The 24,254-nt window shown below is 45.7% G+C and overlaps 1 protein-coding gene across 2 annotated transcripts; it reads left to right on the forward strand.

The window, feature by feature from the left end:
- The first annotated feature begins 31 nt into the window (after nucleotides 1–31).
- dhx29 (DEAH (Asp-Glu-Ala-His) box polypeptide 29) lies at nucleotides 32–23,684 on the forward strand. Of its 2 annotated transcripts, XM_071339840.1 has the most exons (27): nucleotides 34–551; nucleotides 760–833; nucleotides 922–1,035; nucleotides 1,171–1,300; nucleotides 1,432–1,559; nucleotides 1,735–1,878; nucleotides 2,183–2,309; nucleotides 6,963–7,130; nucleotides 7,515–7,683; nucleotides 8,796–8,916; nucleotides 9,185–9,547; nucleotides 9,649–9,915; nucleotides 10,172–10,315; nucleotides 16,035–16,211; nucleotides 16,635–16,775; nucleotides 17,038–17,182; nucleotides 17,387–17,507; nucleotides 17,641–17,725; nucleotides 17,832–18,049; nucleotides 18,156–18,231; nucleotides 19,253–19,477; nucleotides 20,009–20,145; nucleotides 20,466–20,556; nucleotides 21,254–21,586; nucleotides 21,866–21,997; nucleotides 23,012–23,108; nucleotides 23,297–23,684. In XM_071339840.1, exons 1-27 carry the CDS (start codon nucleotides 386–388, stop codon nucleotides 23,350–23,352), a joined length of 4,149 nt encoding a protein of 1,382 aa, XP_071195941.1. In that variant the 5' UTR covers nucleotides 34–385; the 3' UTR covers nucleotides 23,353–23,684. The 2 variants fall into 2 exon arrangements, with proteins under 2 accessions (XP_071195948.1, XP_071195941.1); XM_071339847.1 differs by lacking the exons at nucleotides 21,254–21,586; nucleotides 21,866–21,997; nucleotides 23,012–23,108; nucleotides 23,297–23,684 and adding an exon at nucleotides 20,742–21,228 and having other exon boundaries at nucleotides 32–551.
- The last annotated feature ends 570 nt before the right edge of the window (nucleotides 23,685–24,254 follow it).

Consider the following 24,254-nt stretch of genomic DNA (forward strand, 5'->3'; position numbering starts at 1 on the left):
GAAACTACCAATTCATAACTCGCGAAAAATATTTTAGAAGCGTTTTATTATTTGGCACACTAGCCACATCATTATTATGAATATAGAAAACATGCTGGACTCCACTCTTGAATAGTCAATCGTTTATACTGCCGATATACTAGTTTAGTACAGCGGTGTTATAACGTGTTATTATAACGTGACAAACAGATTGCGTTGTAAGTGCTTGTCTTTTCACCGGTGTCTGCAAGGTGTAGCTGTTTGCTAACTAGCTAACGTTACTAGCTAGCTATCTGTTTTTAGAGTAGCAAGACAATCGTCATATTTTAAGAAACATATGAAATTAGCTGTTGGCAGATGTTTTTCAATGTATTAGACCTGTAGGGCAACAGATCGTAGTCTCTCAATGGGTGGAAAGAAGAAGAAATCAGCCACTGTCCCTACAGCCCAACCGGCAGCAGCAGGCAACAATGTTCCTGCTGCTGGAAACGGCGTGGCTGACCCTGCTACTACTGGGAAAAAGCAGAAGCCAACTCCTGCTAAAGCTGCTGTGAAAGAAATCAAGCCAAAAGGTATGTATGTCACTCATAAAGTAATGTCTAGTTAGCTAGCTAGATCTGAGCAGAGTTAGGTCTCAGAAGGCTGTGGCTGTTGTTATGAGTCAGAAACCCCTGGTGGGTAATGATAGCCTGTAATACACGATTCAATATTGGATGGCATATGGCAGGCATAATTAAACCATCTGTGTGAGTCTGACACTTTCATTGACTCGTTTGACAGGTCCAAAGACCTACAGCCTCACAAACACAGCACAAGTGGACACAGGAGGAGTCACTGACAAGTCTATACTCAAAGTAAGTGTGCAGAATAGACTGATGTTTAACTCTGTTATTAGCCTACTACTTTATAAACACGTTCTGAAATGTTTTACTTCTGTTACAGGTTGTCATTCAAACAGACTTGGAGAAGAAGATCATCAAACTGATCAATGATTTCAGGCAAGAGAATGGAGACAAAGGACCGATATCAGGAAGACTCACCAACAAGAAACTGCTGGTAAAGAACATCATGTGTCACAGTAACAAACCAGCCTTGATTCACATGTCTGTCATATGTATTTTGTTAATCTATTCTAATGTCATATGCTTTGTGTTACACTGTCATGATGTAGCCTGTAATTGTGTTATACAGGATCTCTACTTAGCTCTGCAGAAGTTCAAGTTTAAGACGGAGCACATTGAGGAAGCCATGAAAAGCAGTGTGTTGTATGGAGGAGACCTGCACTCTGCCCTCGACTGGCTTTGCCTGAACCTGAAAGATGGTACTTTTACTTTGATTTTCAAATTGTCTGGTTTTTTTTACCCTCTTATCGCAATAAACTTCTTCACTGATCCTCTGACTGACTCGTTTTACTCTAGCTTTCTTTCATTCCCACCACCTCCTCTCCTCCAGAGGAGCTGCCAGCAGGTTTCAGTCAGAGGATGCAGGAAGAGAACCATGAGACCAAGCCAAAGTTCCAGCCTGCACCCCAAGCACCCGAACCTGAGTCTCCCAAAGAGCCGAAGAAAGAGCCGGCAAAGGTGGGGAAAATATAGCCTTGATCCACCCTTTCCTATTGTGTTGCTTAGAGTATGCGGAGCGAATGTGACATTTACAGTCTGGCAACGTAAGATTATGGGAAACATTTTCTACACATTCTGAGTCTGTGAGTCAATGAATGATCAGTCATCTCCATGGTGATCTCCATGTTGACAGGTGCCTGTGAAGGATGAGGGGGCCAGTGTGAAGGAGTGGATCCTTAGATACGCAGAGCAGTCCAGTGAGGAGAGCAGCGAAGAAGAGGAGGAGCAGAGTGGGAAGAAGACACGGAACCCAGAACTGGATGAGAAGTTTGATCCGGTAAGCTGAACTCAGCAATCATGTCACACATTCACCTGTTACACTGACATGTACTGTATAAATGATGACAATCTAAGCTGGTCTTACTTTTCTCATAGCCTGGGTGCAACTCTGTTTCTGCGCTCTTGCCAACACATTATGGAATGTTTAACCTGACAATTCCATAAGTAGTTGGCAAGAGAGCAGAAACAGACTGGCACCCAGGCTACTTTTCTGAAAGTTCTAGGGACTATAACTACTGGGTACTACTTGATGGGTAGTACTGTTTCCCTTCACTCTGGTTATGTCATGTGATGTTGTGTAGAACGACAGGTACCTGGTGCTCACTGCACAGCTGTACGATGCCAAGGAGATGGCTGCTACAGCCAAGGCCAAGAAGGACAAAGGCGGACAGAGGACTGCACAGGACAGAATCAGAGTCATACAGCAAGGTCTGTCTGGGTCCTCCATTGTCAACTGAACACCCACATTATCTATATCAGGGATGAGCAACTTTGATCAAAGTTTAACAAAAAATCGGAACTCATCGTGAGGGGCCCCAGTGGCACGTCGGTCTCCGTACCCACATCCATACCCACACATGCAGTCAGAGCCGGCCCTAAGCAAAATGTTGTGCCCCCCCCCCCCACAACAACAGAAACATTTTGCCATTTTAAAGAACGTTTGCTCCAATTCTACACATTTAGCCATGGGGCAGAAAGAAGATTTTGTTATTTTATAACTCATTTCATGTAATTCTACTAATTTTGCCATTGGGCGTAGAGAAAAATGTGAAGTTTTACAGCTACTTTCCTGCAATTGTACACATTTTTCCATCGGGTGGAAAGAAATGTTAGCACTTTTTAATGATATCTGAGTCAGAGTGATTAACAAGATCAATGGGGGACCACCCAGTCGGTAATTCAACCATGATTACTTCAAGTTTAGATAACTTGCCAATCTAAAACAAATTTTAATTGAGTGACTGTCAGTAACCACGTTTCCATCCAACTATTTAATTACCTGACGCGTGAATAAAGTAACGACCGGGCTGATGGAAACATGAAATGCCGGTACAATTTTATAAATGCCGACAGACAATTTGTTCATTCGACATGATGGGATCTTTTTGTGTCTGTAAAATTAATTATGCAAGAAATGGCGGTAGAAACACCTTATGATGTAATAACAATAACCATCATATGGAAGTAAACTTGGAGTCACACGATGATATGCTGTGTGGTCCTCCCACTGCGACTCAGGAAAGCATGCAGTTTTTTAGACTACAGATTAAATAAGTTATGAACTTCACAGGGGGTTGATAGTGCAAGGTGATGAGCTTGATGCTCCTTTCCAATAAATATTGAGGGTCTTACTCTGTTGACATCAATGCTTGGCCGCCGTTTGACAAATACAAATAAATCGCTCTTATCTATAATAATCTCATAATGCAGGTAGCCTACCCGCACTGTATCTGCCAGCTGTTGGTTAGAGCACATCTGCCAAGACCAGATTAGGCATATTTGCTATATAACAACAGTTTTGTGACAAAACCATCAGTAGAGTTGAAAATGTGATGGAAACCCATTGGAATCTAATGGCAAAAGTACATTTTTATGTGCACTACGTCATCACGCACAGCCTTTTATCCACAAAAGGTCAGTTTAATTTAAACACATCCCTGGTGGGAAAATGCTCATATTGTTATATACAAAAAAATATATATTTGCATGAAAATCTGTTGCAAACTGGATGGAAACGTAGCTACTGACTGACATAGAAAGAGAAACTGCTGACGCACAACCAATTTTCGAAATTGCACTTTGTATTCTACTATTCTAACTCTCAACAGTAAGCAGAGACCTCGACTGAGTTCCTAAAAAATATACAGTATATACAGTACCAGTCCTATGGTACTGTAAATATTTGTTGTTTTGGTATTTGGAAATGTATCCGTGGGTCTACATAATGGGGGCCGCTGCCAGTTGCCCACCCCTGATCTGCATACATTCTTTCAAACTATTTACAATAACATATTCATCAATGTTCCGTATTTGACCACAGAGCATCTTTTTTGATAATATTTCCTAGAAGTAAACTCAGCAAAAAAAGAAACGTCCTCTCACTGTCAACTGCGTTTATTTTCAAAACTTAACGTGTAAATATTTGTATGAACATAACAAGATTCAACAACTGAGACATAAACTGAACAAGTTCCACAGACATGTGACTAACAGAAATGGAATAATACATCCCTGAACAAAGGGGGGGTCAAAATCAAAAGTAACAGTCAGTATCTGATGTGGCCACCAGCTGCATTAAGTAATGCAGTGCATCTCCTCCTCATGGACTGCACCAGATCTTGCTGTGAGATGTTACCTCACTCTTCCACCAAGGCACCTGGCCCTAGCCCTCACCCTCCGATCCAACAGGTCCCAGACGTGCTCAATGGGATTGAGATCCGGGCTCTTCGCTGGCCATGGCAGAACACTGACATTCCTCTCTTGCAGGAACTAACGCACAGAACGAGCAGTATGGCTGAATGGCATTGTCATGCTGGAGGGTCATGTCAGGATGAGCCTGCAGGAAGGGTACCACATGAGGGAGGAGGATGTCTTCCCTGTAACGCACAGCGTTGATATTGCCTACAATGACAACCAGCTCAGTCCGATGATGCTGTGACACACCTCCCCAGACCATGACGGACCCTCCACCTCCAAGCTCCAGAGTACAGTCGTGGCCAAAAGTTTTGAGAATGACAAATATTAATTTTCACAAAGTCTGCTGCCTCAGTTTGTGTGATGGCAATTTGCAGATACTCCAGAATGTTATGAAGAGTGATCAGATGAATTGCAAAGTCCCTCCTTACCATGCAAATTAACTGAATCCCCCAAAAACATTTCCACTGCATTTCAGCCCTGCCACAGAAGGACCAACTGACATCATGTCAGTGATTCTCTCGTTAACACAGGTGTGAGTGTTGACGAGGACAAGGCTGGAGATCACTCTGTCATGCTGATTGAGTTCGAATAACAGACTGGAAGCTTAAAAAGGAGGGTGGTGCTTGGAATCATTGTTCTTCCTCTGTCAACCATGGTTACCTGCAAGGAAACACGTGCCGTCATCATTGCTTTGCACAAAAAAAAGCTTCACAGGCAAGGATATTGCTGCCAGTATGATTGCACCTAAATCAACCATTTATCGGATCATCAAGAACTTCAAGGAGAGCGGTTCAATTGTTGTGAAGAAGGCTTCAGGGCGCCCAAGAAAGTCCGGCAAGCGCCAGGACCGTCTCCTACAGTTGATTCAGCTGTGGGATCGGGGCACCACCAGTACAGAGCTTGCTCAGGAATGGCAGCAGGCAGGTGTGAGTGCATCTGCATGCACAGTGAGGCGAAGACTTTTGGAGGATGGCCAGGAAAAACATCAGGCACAGACTGATATTCTGCAAAAGGTACAGGGATTGGACTGCTGAGGACTGGGGTAAAGTCATTTTCTCTGATGAATCCCCTTTCCTATTGTTTGGGGCATCTGGGAAAAAAAGCTTGTCCAGAGAAGACAAGGTGAGTGCTACCATCAGTCCTGTGTCATGCCAACAGTAAAGCATCCTGAGACCATTCGTGTGTGGGGTTGCTTCTCAGGCAAGGGAGTGGGCTCACTCACAATTTTGCCTAAGAACACAGCCATGAATAAAGAATGGTACCAACACATCCTCTGAGAGCAACTTCTCCCAACCATCCAGGAACAGTTTGGTGACGAACAATGCCTTTTCCAGCATGATGGAGCACCTTGCCATAAGGCAAAGTTATAACTAAGTGGCTCGGGGAACAAAACATATATTATATTATATTTTGGGTCCATGGCCAGGACACTCGCCAGACCTTAATCCCATTGAGAACTTGTGGTCAATCCTCAAGAGGCGGGTGGACAAACAAAAACCCACACATTCTGACAAACTCCAAGCATTGATTATGCAAGAATGGGCTGCCATCAGTCAGGATGTGGCCCAGAAGTTAATTGACAGCATGCCAGGGTGGATTGCAGAGGCCTTGAAAAAGAAGGGTCAACAGCACAATATTGACTCTTTGCATCAACTTCATGTAATTGTCAATAAAAAGCCTTTGACACTTATAATTATACTTCAGTATTCCATAGTAATATCTGACAAAAAAGACACTGAGGCAGCAGACTTTGTGAAAATTAATATTTGTGTCATTCTCAAAACTTTTGGCCACGACTGTACAGGCCTCAGTGTAACGCTCATTCCTTCGACGATAAACGCGAATCCGGCTATCACCCCTGGTGAGACAACTGCGACTCGTCAGTGAAGAGCACTTTTTGCCAGTCCTGTCTGGTCCAGCGACGGGTTTGTGCCCATAGACAACGTTGTTGCCGGGGATGTCTGGTGAGGACCTGCCTTACAACAGGCTTACAAGCACTCAGTCCAGCCTCTCTCAGCCTACTGAGCACAGTCTGAGCACTGATGGAGGGATTGTGCATGCCTGGTGTAACTCGGGCAGTTGTTGTTGCCATCCTGTACCTGTCCCGCAGGTGTGATGTTCGGATGTACCGTTCCTGTGCAGGTGTTGTTACACGTGGTCTGCCACTGCGAGGACGATCAGCTGTCCGTCCTGTCTCCCTGTAGCGCTGTCTTAGGTGTCTCACAGTACGGACATCACAATTTATTGCCCTGGCCACATCTGCAGTCCTCATGCCTCCTTGCAGCACGCCTAAGGCACGTTCACGCAGATGAGCAGGGACCCTGGGCATCTTTCTTTTGGTGTTTTTCAGAGTCAGTAGAAAGGCCTCTTTAGTGTCCTAAATTTTCATAGCTGTGACCTTAAATGCCTACCGTCTGTAAGCTGTTAGTGTCTTAACAACTGTTCCACAGGTGCATGTTCATTAATTGTTTATGATTCATTGAACAAGCATGGGAAACCGTGTTTAAACCCTTTACAATGAAGATCTGTGAAGTTATTTGGATTTTTACGAATTATCTTTGAAAGACAGGGTCCTGAAAAAGGGACATTTCTTTTTTTGCTGAGTTTATATAGGTTTTATTTTCACACCACATATTAATGGTTATGTTTCTATTCACATTTTAGAGATGAAGCCACTAGAATCTCATCCTATGTTCAACACAGCGATAAAAGTTGTAGACACGCCCAAAATCGAGGAGAAGAAACCACCTGCTCCAACTGAGGGGAAGGAAGAACTGGCATTCGGCCTGTTTGAACAAGCTGAAAAGGAAACGCCCCCTCCCGCAGAGAAAAGTAAGTATGGTTTGACCAAATATCTTTGTTTGGTCAATCTGAGGGGAGGACAGCTCATAATAATGGCAGGGACGGAGCAAATGGAATGGCATCAAACACATGGAAACCATGTGTTTGATGTTGGTGATACCATTCCACCTATTCCGCTCCAGCCATTACCAGGAGTCCGTCCTCCCCAATTAAGGCACCACCAGCCTCCTGTGGTGTCAACTGAGTATATGATGCACTGTATCTATACTTATTCAAAACAATAGTGCATGGCAGTGGTATATGAGTGTACAATTGCATACTAAGTTGTGTAGTAAAATCCTACACATTACAGTATAACTGAGTGTGAAACTGAGGTTTCGTATTAAAACATCACATTTTTTTCTGTCTCCTCAGCAGCGAAAAATAATGAGCCTAAAGACATCCGTAACTTTGACTACACGGCTCGCAGCTGGACCGGCAAGTCCCCCAAACAGTTCCTGATTGACTGGGTCAGGAAGAACCTCCCTAAGAGCCCTGCTCCCTCCTTCCAGAAGGTTGCTGCTGGGAGATACTGGAAGTGCAGGTGAGTGATTGGATCCAATCTCAGGATCTCTGGCATGTTGTTAAAGTAGTCCACAGGCTTGTGGTCAATGCCATTTCATTCAGTCAACTCTGCTTTTTCAATGAGTTTTCATTGAGTTGGAATTTCAGTTTATTTTACTGAATTAGCTGCACTAAAATTAAATTGACCTTAACATTGGTAATCAGAGAAGCTGCACATCCGTTTTCTGCAATCTGTTATCCTCCAGGGTTAGTGTTTGGAAGATGGACAGTTTTAGCCTGGCTGACATGGTACATAGCCAGGGAGAGCTGACACACTGGTCTGGACAGGAGTCTGTTTTAAATGCAGAATTCACGCACAACCACATGAACAACCACACACAGCCCCTGAGCACCACTCCCTAACCCTGATACAACCACACACAGCCCCTGAGCACCACTCCCTAACCCTGATACAGCCACACACAGCCCCTGAGCACCACTCCCTAACCCTGATACAACCACACACAGCCCCTGAGCACCACTCCCTAACCCTGATACAGCCACACACAGCCCCTGAGCACCACTCCCTAACCCTGATACAACCACACACAGCCCCTGAGCACCACTCCCTAACCCTGATACAACCACACACAGCCCCTGAGCACCACTCCCTAACCCTGATACAGCCACACACAGCCCCTGAGCACCACTCCCTAACCCTGATACAGCCACACACAGCCCCTGAGCACCACTCCCTAACCCTGATACAGCCACACACAGCCCCTGAGCACCACTCCCTAACCCTGATACAACCACACACAGCCCCTGAGCGCCGCCCACTTCCATGAGGTCTCAACCCCCCCGGAAAGAAAAAAAGTTTGAAAGAACCAATCCGGGTTAGGGGCAGTGGGGCTCGGGGGCTGTGTGTGGTTGTCTATGTGGGAGTTTGAGTGAGAAAGACACAGAGGAGAACCAACCAGTAGAAAATCACAGCCCCCTTCATTATGGTGCCTGCAACATCAAGGAGCCTTTCCAGGTGGTGAAGTCAGGAAGACTTGGAGTTTGGTGTCAGCCAGACTTAGACAGTATGATGTGTATGATGTGTTGTGATTAACTTTTGTCTTACAGTAAGACTGGTATTGTTTCTCCCAGGGTTCGTGTTCAGAGACTGGATGATGTTTTGGAGGTTTGTCCCAATATCCTCACTGAAGACGGCATGCAGGCTCAGCACCTGGGTGCTACACTGGCTATCTACAACCTATGTAAAGGACAGGTGAGTTCATACTGTATGTAACCTCAACTAGAGTCAGGTGTGTTTCTGATGCTGTTTTACATTCCAATAACCGTAACCTGTGTCTCTGTCTGTGTCTCTCTCTCTGTCTGTGTGTGTCTCTCTCTTTATTTCTCTGTCTGTCTCTCTCTCGCTCTTTCTCTCTGTCTGTGTCTGTCTGTCTCTCTCTCTCTCTGTCTGTCTCTCTTTCTCTATCTGTGTGTGTCTGTCTGTCTCTCACTCTCTGTCTCTCTCTCTCTCGCCATCCCAGTCAGTCCATATGTTGATCCCTCCCACGTACCGTGAGGTGTGGCTGGAGTGGCGGGACAGCGAGCAAGCAGAGGAGGAGGAGCTCCGCACAGCCATCAACAAACCCCGAGACCAGTTCATCGCCCGACTGCTGACCCGGCTGAAGCAGCAGCAACCCCAGAAGAAGTGTCCTTCTCCCCAGCCAGGGCTGCAGGGAGCTGGAAACGAGCTCGAGGATGACTGGGAGAGCCTGGCCAACCTGGAAGAAGAGGAGGACCCAGGGAAAACCATTACCCCGAAGGAGAGAGGTGGTGGGGTTGCAGAGGTGGCGGCTCGGGCCCTTCTTCTGAAGCTCCGTGGCTCGGCCCTGTCCAGGCGGTTACAGGTCTGTAATGTTTTTAATCTATTTTTAATCCGTTTTAATGTCTTATCAATAGTTGTAATATTGTGGAGTGACACTTTACTAAATGTTTATGAACTCTACAGACGGACAGAGAGCAGCTCCCGGTGTTCCAGCACCGTGTGCGGGTTATGGAGGCTCTGCGGCGCAACCGTGTGGTGGTGGTGGCGGGGGAGACGGGCAGCGGGAAGAGTACCCAGATCCCCCAGTTTATCCTAGAGGAGCTTCTGACTGGGGGAGCTGCTGCCCAGCCCTGTAACATAGTGGTCACCCAGCCACGCAGGATCTCTGCCATGAGTCTGGCCAGCAGGGTGTCTCAGGAGCTGGGCTGTGACGACGGGCCTGGATCCAAGGTTAGAGGGAATCGGTGATGGGCTGGTAGAAGTGGTTAGGTGGTTTGAGATTGGATTGAGCTTGACTACAATAAGTTACATGTAGGTTGGGGTGGTGGAAGTGGTTAAAGGGTTACGTTAGGTGGTTTTGTGTGGTTTAGGATATATAGGGTGCCTCAAAAAGGTTAGGTGTTGTGTAAGGGAAGAGTTGAAAGCAGAATGCAACACATTTGATGAAGGTATTTTCTATTATTTGTTTACAATGTTGATGTTTCAGTCATCGCTGTGCGGGTACCAGATCCGGATGGAGAACAAGTCTTCGGACTCGACCCGTCTTCTGTACTGCACCACCGGGGTTCTCCTCAGGAAGCTGCAGCAGGACCACATGCTCAGCTCTCTGACCCACATCATAGTGGACGAGGTATTTAGTTATTGTTATTTATATTATTTTGTGCATTTTACCCCCTTTTTCTCCCCCATTTCGATCTTGTCTCATCGCTGCAACCTCCCAATGGGCTCGGGAGAGGCGAAGGTCGAGTCATGCGTCCCCCAAAACATGACCCGCCTAGCCGCGCTTCTTAACACCCGCCTGCTTAAGCTGGAAGCCAGCCGCACCAATGTGTCGGAGGAAACACCGTTCAACTGACGACCGAGGTCAGCCTGCAGGCCCCCGGCCTGCCACAAGGAGTCGCTAGAGCACGATGAGCCAAGTACAGCACCCCCGGCCTAACCCTAACCTAACCCGGACGACGCTGGGCCAATTGTGTGCCGCCCAATGGGACTCCCGATCACGGCCGGTTATGATACAGCCCGGGATCAAACCTGGATCTGTAGGGACGCCTCTAGTACTGCGATGCAGTGCCTGCTGGAGGTCATTTTGCAGGGCTCTGGCAGTGCTCCTCCTTGCACAAAGGCGGAGGTAGCGGTCCTGCTGCTGGGTTGTTGCCCTCCTACGGCCTCCTCCACGTCTCCTGATGTACTGGCCTGTCTCCTGGTAGCGCCTCCATGCTCTGGACACTACGCTGACAGACACAGCAAACCTTCTTGCCACAGCTCGTATTGATGTGCCATCCTGGATGAGCTGCACTACCTGAGCCACTTGTGTGGGTTGTAGACTCCGTCCCATGCTACCACTAGAGTGAAAGCACCGCCAGCATTCAAAAGTGACCAAAATATCAGCCAGGAAGCATAGGAACTGAGAAGTGGTCTGTGGTCACCACCTGCAGAACCACTCCTTTATTGGGGGTGTCTTGCTAATTGCCTATAATTTCCACCTGTTGTCTATTCCATTTGCACAACATCATGTGAAATTTATTGTCAATCAGTGTTGCTTCCTAAGTGGACAGTTTGATTTCACAGAAGTGTGATTGACTTGGAGTTACATTGTGTTGTTTAAGTGTTCCCTTTATTTTTTTGAGCAGTGTATATATACACACACACACAGGATAGATCATACATTGATTACTTATCATGTCATGAAAAGCCCCTAGTGGGCTAACCAGATATGATGGCTGGTTACACAAAGGTAGGGGGTTGGGTTTGAATGAAAGAGCGGGAAGACTGAGGGACAAAGGGATTGAATCTCTATCGGACCTTGAGAAGCCATGCTACCATAAATACAGAATCTTATGCATTCTAATAACCGCCCATTTGGAAAAGGAAAATGCAAGATAGATGCACTTCGATAGATTGGTCGAAGATGGAAGACTGGTTTACCCAGCAGAGATCCCCATTGTCCTTTGAAGAATCTTTCTGGTCGTAGTGTTGTAGAGCGGGTACGTTAAAGTGCCCTGTCGTTCTTCTGAGATTCTGTCCTTTCCTAGGCCATGTATGTTTACAGCTGCAGCTGATAACCCAACGTTTAGGATGTATCACTTCTTTAGTGAATAATCGTTCAAAGTTCATACCAAGTTGCCATAATCAGCTTGCACTGTATTCTGGCTGGTCTAGTCGAAATTCACCACTCCAGCGTGGTGATCGTCACCTCCACGTTGAAATTGACCCTTTTTAAATGTTAGGACAGCAGTCCTCACGTCATCGGCTTTTGTACTGGGGGAGAAAAGGGCATGTTTTATAGTTCTCAACCAATGTCTGTTCACTTGGGCGTGGCCACTGAGTGAGTATAAGTTTACTTATGAAAACAATTCTCTCATTTAGAAGCTAAAATCACATTTAATCTTCTCACAAATAGTTTCATATTTAAACATTTAACATTTAAACACTTATCTCAGCTCGATGGTCACCATAGCAGCACCCACCTGTAGCACGTGCTCCAGCAGGTATATCTCTCTGGTCACCCAAAGCCAATTCCTACTTTGGCCGCCTCTCCTTCCAGTTCTCTGCTGCCAATGACTGGAACGAACTACAAAAATCTCTGAAACTGGAAACACTTATCTCCCTCACTAGCTTTAGGCACCAGCTGTCATAGCAGCTCACATATTACTGCACCTGTACATAGCCCATCTATAATTTAGCCCAAACAACTACCTCTTCCCCTACTGTATTTATTTATTTATTTTGCTCCTTTGCACCCCATTATTTCTATTTCTACTTTGCACATTATTCCACTGCAAATCTACCATTCCAGTGTTTTACTTGCTATATTGTATTTACTACGCCACCATGGCCTTTTTTTGCCTTTACCTCCCTTATCTCACTTCATTTGCTCGCATTGTATATAGACGTATTTTTCTACTGTATTATTGACTGTATGTTTTTTTTTTACTACATGTGTAACTCTGTGTTGTTGTATGTGTCGAACTGCTTTGCTTTATCTTGGCCAGGTCGCAAATGTAAATGAGAACTTGTTCTCAACTTGCCTACCTGGTTAAATCAAGGTGAAATAAATTTAATAAATAAATAAAAATAGCTGCCATAACTAGGTTATTTGTCATCAAATATGATTACGTGGTACCTGTCTTGACTGCATAAAATCAGGAGAGTTAGTTAAGATAGCTAACGCTAGCTAGCTAGGCTAATTGAGGCTAGGGAACAACTCCATTCAGAATATTAAGTAGCAGCCTGCCTACCTGTTGGCTCTTGGTCCTTGTAGCCTGTCCTTCTTCTTTTAATTCCGTCATTTTAATTACATCTTCCATTGATTAAATACACAACATGGCAAAAACAAAAGTATGTGGACACCTGCTCGTTGAACACCTGCTCATTCCAAAATCATGGGCATTAATATGGAGTTGGGCCCCACTTTGCTGCTATAACAGCCTCCACTCTCTGGGAAGGTGTGTAGTTTATCTCCTAGCTTTTGCCACACACGGAGCGAGGCTCTATGACTGTAGCCTATTGCCGCTTGATGACTTATGATTGGCCAACAACAAATTACACGTGCCACGCTACATTCTCATGAAAAGCAAGAGCAGCTGCATTAGAATGTCTCTCTACTGCAGCAGTCGCACTCTGATCTGTAAGGGCCCTTTCTGACAAGTCAGTAAAAATTACACATACCCGAGACGTGTACAATGCTCTCCCTCGCCTTCCATTTGGAAAATCTGACCATAATTCTATCCTCCTGATTCCTGCTTACAAAATTGTTTTTAAGCAGGAAGCACCAGTGACTCAGATCAATAAAAAAGTGGTCAGATGAAGCAGATGCTAAGCCACGGGACTGTTTTGCTAGCACAGACTGGAATATGTTCCGGGATTCCTCTGATGGCATTGAGGAGTACACCATATCAGTCATTGGCTCCATCAATAAGTGCATTGATGATGTCGTCCCCACATTGACCATACGTACATACATACCCCAACCAGAAGCCATGGATTACAGGCAACATCCACACTGAGCTAAAGGCTAGAGCTGCCGCTCCGACGAACCATCAAACAGGCAAATCGTCAATACAGGACTAAGATCGAATCGTACTACACCGACTCTGACGCTCGTCGGATGTGGCAGGGCTTGCAAACCATTACAGACTACAAAGAGAGGCACAGCCAATAGCTGCCCAGTGACACAGGCCTACCAGACGAGCTAAACTACTTCTATGCTCGCTTCGAGGCAAATAACACTGAAACATGCATGAGAGCACCAGCTGTTGCCGGAAGACTGTGTGATCACGCTCTCCGCAGCCGATGTAAGACCTTTAAACAGGTCAACATTCACAAGGCCGCAGGGCCAGACGGATTACCAAGACGTGTACTGCGAGCATACGCTGACCAACTGGCAAGTGTCTTCACTGACATTATCAACCGCTCCCTGTCCGAGTCTGTAATACCGACATGTTTTAAGCAGACCACCATAGTCCTTGTGTCCAAGAACACTAAGGTAACCTGGCTAAATGACTACCGACCCAAAGCACTCACGTCTGTAGCCATGAAGGGCTTTGAAAGGCTGGTCATGGCTCACATCAACACCATTATCCCAGAAACCCTAGACCCATTCCAATTTGCATACCACCCTAACAGATCCACAGATGATGCCATCTCTATTGCACCCCACACTGCCCTTTCTCACCTGGACAAAAGGAACACCTATGTGAGAATGCTATTCATTGACTACAGCTCAGCGTTCAACACCATAGTGCCCTCAACGCTCATCACTAAGCAAAGGACCCTGTGACTAAACATCTCCCTCTGCAACTGGATCCTGGACTTCCTGACGGGCCGTCCCCCGGTGGTAAGGGTAGGTAACAACACATCCGCCACGCTGATCCTCAACACAGGGGCCCCTCGGGTGCGTGCTCAGTCTCCTCCTGTACTCCCTGTTCACTCATGACTGCACGGCCAGGCACGACTTCAACACCATCATTAAGTTTTCCGATGACACAACAGTGGTAGGCCTGATCACCGACAGCGACGAGACAGCCTACAGGGAGGAGGTCAGAGACCTGGCTGTGTGGTGCCAGGACAACAACCTCTCCCTCAACGTGATCAAGACAAAGGAGATGATTGTGGACTACAGGAAAAAGAGGACAGAGCTCACCACCATTCTCATCGACGGGGCTGGAGTGGAGCAGGTTGAGAGCTTCAAGTTCCTTGGTGTACACATCACCAACAAACTAACATGGTCCAAGCACACCAAGACAGTTGTGAAGCGGGCACGACAAAACCTATTCCCCCTAAGGAGACTGAAAAGATTTGGGATGGGTCTTCAGATCCTCAAAAGGTTCTACAGCTGCACCATCGAGAGCTTGCTGACTGGTTGCATCATTGCCTGGTATGGCAACTGCTCGGCTTCCGACTGCAAGGCACTACAGAGGGTAGTGCGTACGGCCCAGTACATCACTGGGGCCAAGCTTCCTGCCATCCAGGACCTCTATACCATGCGGTGTCAGAGGAAGGCCCTAAAAGTTGTCAGACTCCAGCCACCCTAGTCATAGACTGTTCTCTCTGCTACCGCACGGCAAGCGGTACCGGAGCGCCAAGTCTAGGTCCAAGAAGCTTCTAAACAGCTCCTACCCCCAAGCCATAAGACTCCTGAACATTTAATCAAATGGCTGACCATCTAATCAAATGGCTACCCAGACTATTTGCATTTCCCCCCCCCTTTTTTTACACCGCTGCTACTCTGCTGTTATTATCTATGCATAGTCACTTTAATAACTTTACCTACATGTACATATTACCTCAACTAACCGGTGCACCCACACATTGACTCTGTACCGGTACCCCTCTGTGTATAGTCTCGCTATTGTTATTTTACTGCTGCTCTTTATTTACTTGTTACTTTTATTTCTTATTCTTACTCTTATTTTTTATAACTGCATTGTTGGTTAGGGGCTCATAAGTAAGCATTTCACTGTTGTATTTGGCACATGTGACTAATAAAATTTGATTTGACCCATGACAATCATATCAGATCTGACGCAGACCTGTGAAATTGTTTAGAATTCTGGATCTGGACCCGCTCGGTTCCCGATCGCGTCTGTGGAATTCGGGTCCAGGTGGATCCGTGAAAACTCTAGTCTGGACATCTGACCTCTTACACACTGCCCACTGTGCCCAGGGTTCGGTCAGACTCTCACACTTCAGTCTGTGCATGTTTCAGATCAACTACATTGCAGCCAAACTGGGCAGACTTACTAATCTGCATATTACCTTGCATGCCAAATAACCAAAATAAACTATACTGCGCCTTGCCTTGCTCAAACTGATCCCATCAAACACGCTGTCTGTCTCGTCCATTCTAGGTCCATGAACGCAGCGTCCAGTCTGATTTCCTGCTGACCATCCTGAAGGACGTGGTCCAGAAACGGTCCAACCTGCACCTGGTCATGATGAGCGCCACGGTCGACTGTGATAAGTTCGCTGCCTACTTTAACCGCTGTCCTATAGTCAACATCCCTGGCAGAACCTTCCCTGTCGAGGTTAGATGTTGGGAACTTTTTATTTCCCTATAGTTCACAGATATGAAAATATGAACTGTATTTTCTGTCTAAATTGTATTTTCTGTCACAAGTGAATTATATTCCTGTCCTAGTCTGTCTTAGTGCCAAAAATGATGTTATTTGTATCATACTACTTGTGGTTGTCCTGATATAAAATGTTATTTCAGCGATCGATGTAGTAGAGTATTGTTACAGTGTGTCTCTCGGATGTTCTGTTGTATCGTGCTGTATGGTCTTGTCCTGATGTGTTCTGACCATATCATTAAAATGAATAGAAAGGTGAAATAAAATGTCATAATGGGTGGACTGGTCGGCCATTTTGAGTGTCCCCATAGCAATAAAGCGGAAAGTGTCATTCTATTTCTGTGGTTCTGAAGTGCTTTGTTGCACCTCTATTGTCAGGTGTTCCATCTGGAGGACATAGTGGAGGAGACGGGCTATGTTCTGGAGAAGGACTCTGAATACAGCCAGAAGATCCTGGAGGAGGAGGAGGAGGTCAACATCAACTTCACGCAGAAAGGAGGGAAGAGCATGCAGCACCAGGTGAGAGAGGGTATGACAGAGGGGTGAGATCTTTGGGATTCAGGGGCCTTGTGATAGTACCTACCTGCTGCATTGGGTCTCAGGGTCAGATTGGTTACTGACTTGTCTCTGAAAACACTGTAGAAATGCCTTATTTCCTAAACTATACTGAATCATTGTGCTATCCTATTCTACACTACTGTAAATGCCTCAGATCCATGTTGTGCATTACAGTGAACAGGAACCAATATGTAACTCATGGTGTTTTGTGTGTGTTCTCCAGGAGTTTATAGTGAAAGACTCAGGCTCTGGCTGGGACCTGGGTCCTGACCTGGACCACTTCAGCAGCCGGACCCGCCACGCCTTGCAGTACATGAACCCCAACAAAATCAACATGGAACTGGTCCTGGACTTGCTCGACTACCTGGGTAAATACACAGCTCCTGGACAGAGTTGCGGGTTCATTCAGCCCAGTGTGAGGACGTGGAGAGAGCTGGAGACTGGAGAGTTAGTCCAGTTTATATTTGGTTTATGGTTGTTGATATGGCTGTACTACACATGTTGGGGCAATTTAGATGTTGATTGATTGATTGGTGTTACGCCAACTGTAATATTTGTTCCCCTTCCCCCAGATAAGTCTCCTCAGTTTGCAGTGGTGGATGGAGCTGTTCTGGTGTTCCTCCCAGGTCTGGCCCACATCCAACAGCTTTATGACCTGCTCTCCACAGACAAGAGGTTCCGTGGCAAAGACAGGTGAGTTTATAGTCTTCACTGACAATGTCATCCTGAGAGAATGCCATCTTGCGTGCTAGCAATTTATAAACTATTTTGTTGTAGCAAAGGTTTTAGCTTTCATAAAGAGATTGGTTTATGTCTCCCTGTCCAGGTACAAACTGGTAGCCCTGCACTCCACACTGTCATCTAAGGACCAGGCTGCTGCATTTACAGTGCCCCCTACTGGAGTTAGGAAGGTACTGTTATTTTTTGGTTTAGTGCATTGATGAACTGAGATACATATTGCTATGAATGAACAAAAGTGAAAAAATAATTTTTATTACCCTGTCTACCCTATTTTAGATTGTGCTGTCCACAAACATAGCGGAAACTGGAGTAACAATACCTGATGTTGTGTTCGTTATTGATACCGGAAAGACCAAAGAAAACAAGTACCATGAGAGTAGCCAGATGAGTTCCCTGGTGGAGACGTTTGTCAGCAAGGCCAGCGCCCTCCAGAGGCAAGGCAGGGCAGGACGCGTGCGGGACGGCTTCTGCTTCCGCCTCTACCCCAAATTCAGGTCAGCCCCTCCCTCTCAATCACAGAACAAGTTGCTGTCTACGACACAAATACCTCTACTGCCACACAAGTTACAGCCTGATTGTGAATGTTCTTCTATGTAACAGGTTTCAGGCTTTCATGGATTACTCCATACCAGAGATACTGAGGGTTCCACTGGAGGAGCTGTGTCTTCATATCATGGTACACTGACAACTGTAAACTGGGTGGTTTGTGCCCTGAATGGTGATTTGGCTGACAGCCGTGGTATATCAGACCGTATACCACGGGTATGACAAAACATTTATTTTTACTGCTCTAATTACATTATAATAGCAATAAGGCAGCTGGGGTTTGTGGTAAATGGCCAATATACCACAGCTAAGGCCTGTGCCTAAGAACAGCCCTTAGCTGTGGTATATTTGGCTATTTACCACAACCCCGAGGTGCCTTATTGCTTAATTATTCTTAGATATTCTTCATACTAGAAACAGGAACAATCCACTCACAGGGCTCACTTGAAAAATAGATGGCTATCTCAATGTAACTTCCTGGTTAAATAAAAGATAAAAAGACACCCCAACCACAGTAACCACCACAGTAACCACCCCAACCACAGTAACCACCCCAACCACAGTAACCACCCCAACCACCGTAACCACCCCAACCACTGTAAACCACCCCAACCACAGTAACCACCCCAACCACAGTAACCACCCCAACCACTGTAAACCACCCCAACCACCATAACCACTGTAAACCACCATAACCACTGTAAACCACCCCAACCACTGTAAACCACCCCAACCACCATAACCACTGTAAACCACCCCAACCACCATAACCACTGTAAACCACCCCAACCACCATAACCACTGTAAACCACCAAAACTACTGTAAACCACCCCAACCACCATAACCACTGTAAACCACCATAACCACTGTAAACCACCATAACCACTGTAAACCACCATAACCACCATAACCACTGTAAACCACCATAACCACTGTAAACCACCATAACCACTGTAAACCACCATAACCACTGTAAACCACCATAACCACTGTAAACCACAATAACCACCATAACCACTGTAAACCACCATAACCACTGTAAACCACCATAACCACCATAACCACTGTAAACCACCATAACCACTGTAAACCACCCCAACCACTGTAAACCACCCCAACCACCACTGTTCCGTCTCTGTCCCCTCTACAGAAATGTGAGTATGGCTCTCCAGAGGAGTTCCTGTGTCGAGCCCTAGATGCGCCCCAGCCCCAGTCTGTGAGTAACGCCGTGTGCCTGCTCCGGCGGATCGGAGCGTGTATACCGGAGGGCCACGCCCTCACCCCGCTGGGTCACCATCTCGCCACCTTGCCTGTCAACGTCAAGATCGGCAAGATGCTCATCTTTGGGGCCATCTTGGGCTGCCTGGACCCCATTGTAAGTTACAGTCCATGCGGGGTGTCATTCATTTCTGAATTAGCATTGTATTGTATTAACTGCTTGCAAAATCAGCAATCAACAATGTGAAATGGGACTCAACTAGTTAAAGCTAGAATCCTTAATTGAAACAAGAACAAAGCAGTCACCCCGCCTGTGTCTTGGTAAAAAGCTGAGGGATGGGCCTGGAGAAATTTAACCACTATCAAATTCATAGACAGGGCTATGGATTCAAGGACTGACCATCCATGATATCAAAATTATAGTTTTAACCATGTTTTCAGGCTATACAGTGTTTGTTTACATTTGACATTGTTTACAAATATTGGAGTAAAACAAGCTTATATTTTGGGTACTGATGGGGTACGACAGTTGAACTAAGCTCATGAGGCATTTAGAAGTTATTTTCTTCAAGAATAAATGGGTATATATCATTTATTTTTAAGTCCAAAAATAGATGTAGCAACTAAGGATTCCAGCTTTAAAGGATAAATCTAATTTCCATGATGACTGAATGTAATTGTATTGCAGGCAACTATAGCAGCAGCGATCTCGGAGAAGTCTCCCTTTGCCACACCCATGAACCAGAAGGATCAGGCTAACCTGGCTAAAGCTGCCCTGGCTGTAGCCAACTCGGATCACCTGACTATCTACAATGCTTACCTGGGGTAGGTGCATCTTTTTTCAAAAGTATGAATGACCAAAATCTGAGATAGCTAATTCAGGGTCATGTTCAGTTGGCCACGTGGCAGCAAATTGTTTTGCAACAGTAAAGAAAACATGTGTTTCTTGGTCAAGTTCACCTAGTACCTCTGTTTCAATAAATGTTCTTCCATATTGTGCCTAATAAATAAAACCCTGGACTCTGTTCTCTCTAAAGCAACTGAGACATAGCCTAACCCTGAAGAAGTTGATTGTTCCTGTGCCGGTTTAATGGCACAGCCACTATCTTGGTTTCTGTTCCCTGATGGTATTGTTCTGCTAACAGGTGGAAGAACATACGCAGTGAGGGATATCGAGCCGAAATGGCCTACTGCAGGAAACACTTCCTGAACCGTACCGCCCTCATCACCATAGAGGTACTCTATTTTCTAACTTGTGTATGGTTCTCTCATCTGATATGCTTTAACAGTGAGCGTCAGGGTTGGGGTCAAATTCGAATTTCATTTTACTTCTTGAATTGACTGAATTGAATTTTTTTTAAATATATATTATTATATTTTACCCCTTTTCTCTCCCCAATTTCGTGGTATCCAATTGGTAGTTACAGTCTTGTCTCATTGCTGCAACTCCCGTACGGACTCGGGAGATGCCGTGCGTCCTCCGAAACACAATCCAACCAAGCCACACTGCTTCTTGACACAATGCCCACTTAACCCGGAGGAAACACCGTACACCTGGTGACCGTGTCAGCGTGCACTGTGCCAGGCCCGCCACAGGAGTCGCTAGTATGCGATGGGACAAGGACATCCCTGCCGCCAAAACCCTCCCCTAACCCGGACGACGCTGGGCCAATTATGAGCCGCCCCATGGGTCTCCCGGTTGCAGCCGACTGCGACAGAGCCTGGACTCTAACCCAGAATCTCTAGTGGCACAGCTAGCACTGCGATGCAGTGTCTTAGACCACTGTGCCACTCGGGAGGCCGTTGAAATTGAATTTACCCCAACCCTGTTGAGCATGTACAACTGCTGTACACAGTGACAGTAGTTATAAGAGATCATACGACATTTAGAGTGGTTGGTAAGGACATTAAACCTGGATCTCTTCTCCATCAGGACATCAAACAGGAGCTGATGCGTATGATGGACCAGGCTGGATTCTCTGGTTCCTCCAGGTCCGGTCGAGGACCACCTTCCTGGGATCGGTCTGACCCCAGGGGTCCCCAGGCTCCCCTCACCCCCCTTGGTAAGCCTCAGATCTGTGTCCTGAACGCGGTGCTGACGGCAGGACTGTATGACAGCGTGGGGCGGATCCTCTACACTCCCTCTGTGGACGTCCTGGACCGGGTGGCGTGCTCTGTGGAGACAGCCCAGGGGAAGGCCCAAGTCCACCCCTCCTCCGTCAACCGCTGCCTGCAGACACGCGGCTGGCTGCTCTTCCAGGAGAAGGTCAGTTGGGCCCATAGAGATATATTGATCGATGATCATTCAATCTACCCGTCTGTAATCTCTATGGTGAAATCGATTACTCACTGGGTGTAGAAGGTGCCCTTAACTGGAGATATAGGATCAAATTCTCCCTACTTGTAATCCTAACCAAGGGTGTGGCTGGGCCGGGGCAACCTCTAACTCCCATGTAGGCCTAAATAGAATAATTTACTGTGTGTAATTTTAGGTAAAATACTATTAAGTTGCTAATTTTTTTATCTAATTTTGACTCTCCCTCAGGTAAAATACTCTAAGATCTACCTGCGGGACACGACACTGATCTCTCCCTTCCCCATGCTACTGTTTGGAGGGGACATCGACGTACAACACCGGGAGAGACTCATCTCTCTGGATGGATGGATACACTTCCAGGTCAGAGTTCATATCTGGGTCAGCTGTATTACATGTCTATTATTATGTCTGTGTCGTGAATGACTAGAGAGGTGTGTCAGTGCTACAGTAGAGACAGTGTGATACACAAAGAGAAAGAAAATCAAACTCTTGTAGCCAGTTTCCCAGACCCAGATTAAAAATAAAATAACTTCTCAATAGAGAATCTCCATTGTAAGTGCTCTATAGTCCAATACTAGTCTTAGGCTACAATCCAAATTCAAAGTAGACAGCCCTCGGCCCTCAGCCCTTGAATGATGTTTTACATCGTTACATCCGAGTGTACTTTAAATGTCCCTTGCCCAAGCGAGGAAGAGTGTTGATCGGGGAGGCAACGTCGTTGGAGGAAATCTTGAAATTGAGTTTAAAAACAAACAACCTAAAGCTATTAATGTACCTAGTAAGCTAACATAGCTAGCTAGCAGTCCTGTCAGGTAGCTAGCTACAGTTGCCCATAGCTGGCTAGCTAGTATTATAGTTTATTTATTCCAATACATTTCTGAATTCCCCAAAAATATGTTTATGAAGCTAACTACGTTTTTATAGGGTCCTCACTACGAGACTAAGCCAATTTTCCAATGTTAAAATCAATGTCATCTATATATATTTTTTAGTAAGCTCGCGTCATAATTTTGTCTGACATGCCGAAAATTCAGCCATGTTGATTCAATTTGACACGTGACTACAGTTTGCATTGAATTGTGGGTCATATCAACCCCATAAGTGATCAAAGTTGTTCACTCGCTCCCTCAAGCTAAATCAAGGGCCGAGGGGGCAACGTTAGTGAATTGGACCTCCACTTAAGATGGCAATCAAACTGCATCTGGTTTTGACAAGGATTCCCCCAAGGGAAAGTGGCTATTGCGAGGGCTAAAATTACTGTGTTTGGACTGCAGCCTTAATCTAGGTCCAGGAAACCCTTGTAGTTGAGCATACTGTCGCAAGCAAGGCTCTGTCTGATCTCTGTTCCTCCCTGTCCTCCTCTCTCTCTCCCAGGCCCCAGTGAGGATCGGAGTGATCTTTAAACACCTGAGGAAGCTCATAGACTCACTACTGGAGAAAAAGCTGGAGAACCCAAGGATGAATCTAGAAGGTAATATTCTACCCTTTTTCTGTCTTTTTCCCCTCCCTTTTCTCTTGAATCCCTCTCATTTTCTGTTTCCTTCTTCCTCATCCTTCCAGTCTCTTCCTAAGCCCCCTGCATTTTTTGTGTTCATGACATTGTGCTGTGTGTTGTTTAACTGTGTAGTGGTAAATGGTGTTTTTTACTCTCTCCCGTAGATGAGAAGACCATCCAGTTGATAATAGAACTGATCAAGATGGAGAATGTCTTCTGACCACTGTGACCTCTGACCTCTCATTGGACACCTTGGTCATACATGGTTGTCCAAGGACAGATGGACAGCCTAAAGATCAAAGGGTGGTGGTTGTACTGTATAATGACATTTAAATCATGAAATTAAAGAGCATATTTCTTCTCTTATCAATGATGACTGTTGCCAAACAAAATAAAGCTGTATGTGGTGTTGATGGCTAATTTATGTTTGATATCTGTTTTAGGGAAATAAACATTTAAAATTAATTCATAGCTCCCTCCCTCAGAATGTAACAAACATCCTTTGGTGATTAGCATGTCTTTGTTTTCTAAAATAAACAAAACTCTAATGGCCTTGTGTGTGCGCCTAGTAAACGTTCTCGTCCAAGATGGCTTAGCAGTTCAGACGTCATTTCTGTTTCGTATTGTCGTGTCCTGTATATATATATATTTACACCTTTCTTCGCATATCTTTTATATATTTTATTATCCAAGAACTCAACTACAAAAGCTTCCCTGCAAAAGCTTTCCTGCAACCCGCTTCACCAATTACAAAAAAGTATTATTTACCTCAAATCTGAAAAACCACCGTGGAAGCTAGCCAGGGGCTAATTCAGAAGCTAGCCAGAAAGCTAACCAGAAGCTATCCGATAGCTAGCCAGAAGCTAATCTGTAGCTGCCCAGAAATTAGCCGGTCTGCTGGCTAGCGTTGGTGTTTCAGCTGCCCACGTTTTGTGGTCATCAGCTATTCCTTTAGCTCGATAATCTACCGGCACTTTTGTGCAACGCGACTCGGACCGGAGCATTCCGGGACTTTTTTTCTCTCAGTTTCCCCGGATTTCAGCCGCAGGCTCTGGACATTTGCAGCTAGCTAGCTGCAAACCGTGTGACTACTGGCTTACGTCGATCCCGGAGCAAACTCAA

The sequence above is a fragment of the Salvelinus alpinus genome, chromosome 1 (assembly GCF_045679555.1).
Source record: "Salvelinus alpinus chromosome 1, SLU_Salpinus.1, whole genome shotgun sequence".
In the NCBI taxonomy this organism is placed as follows: Eukaryota; Metazoa; Chordata; class Actinopteri; order Salmoniformes; family Salmonidae; genus Salvelinus; species Salvelinus alpinus.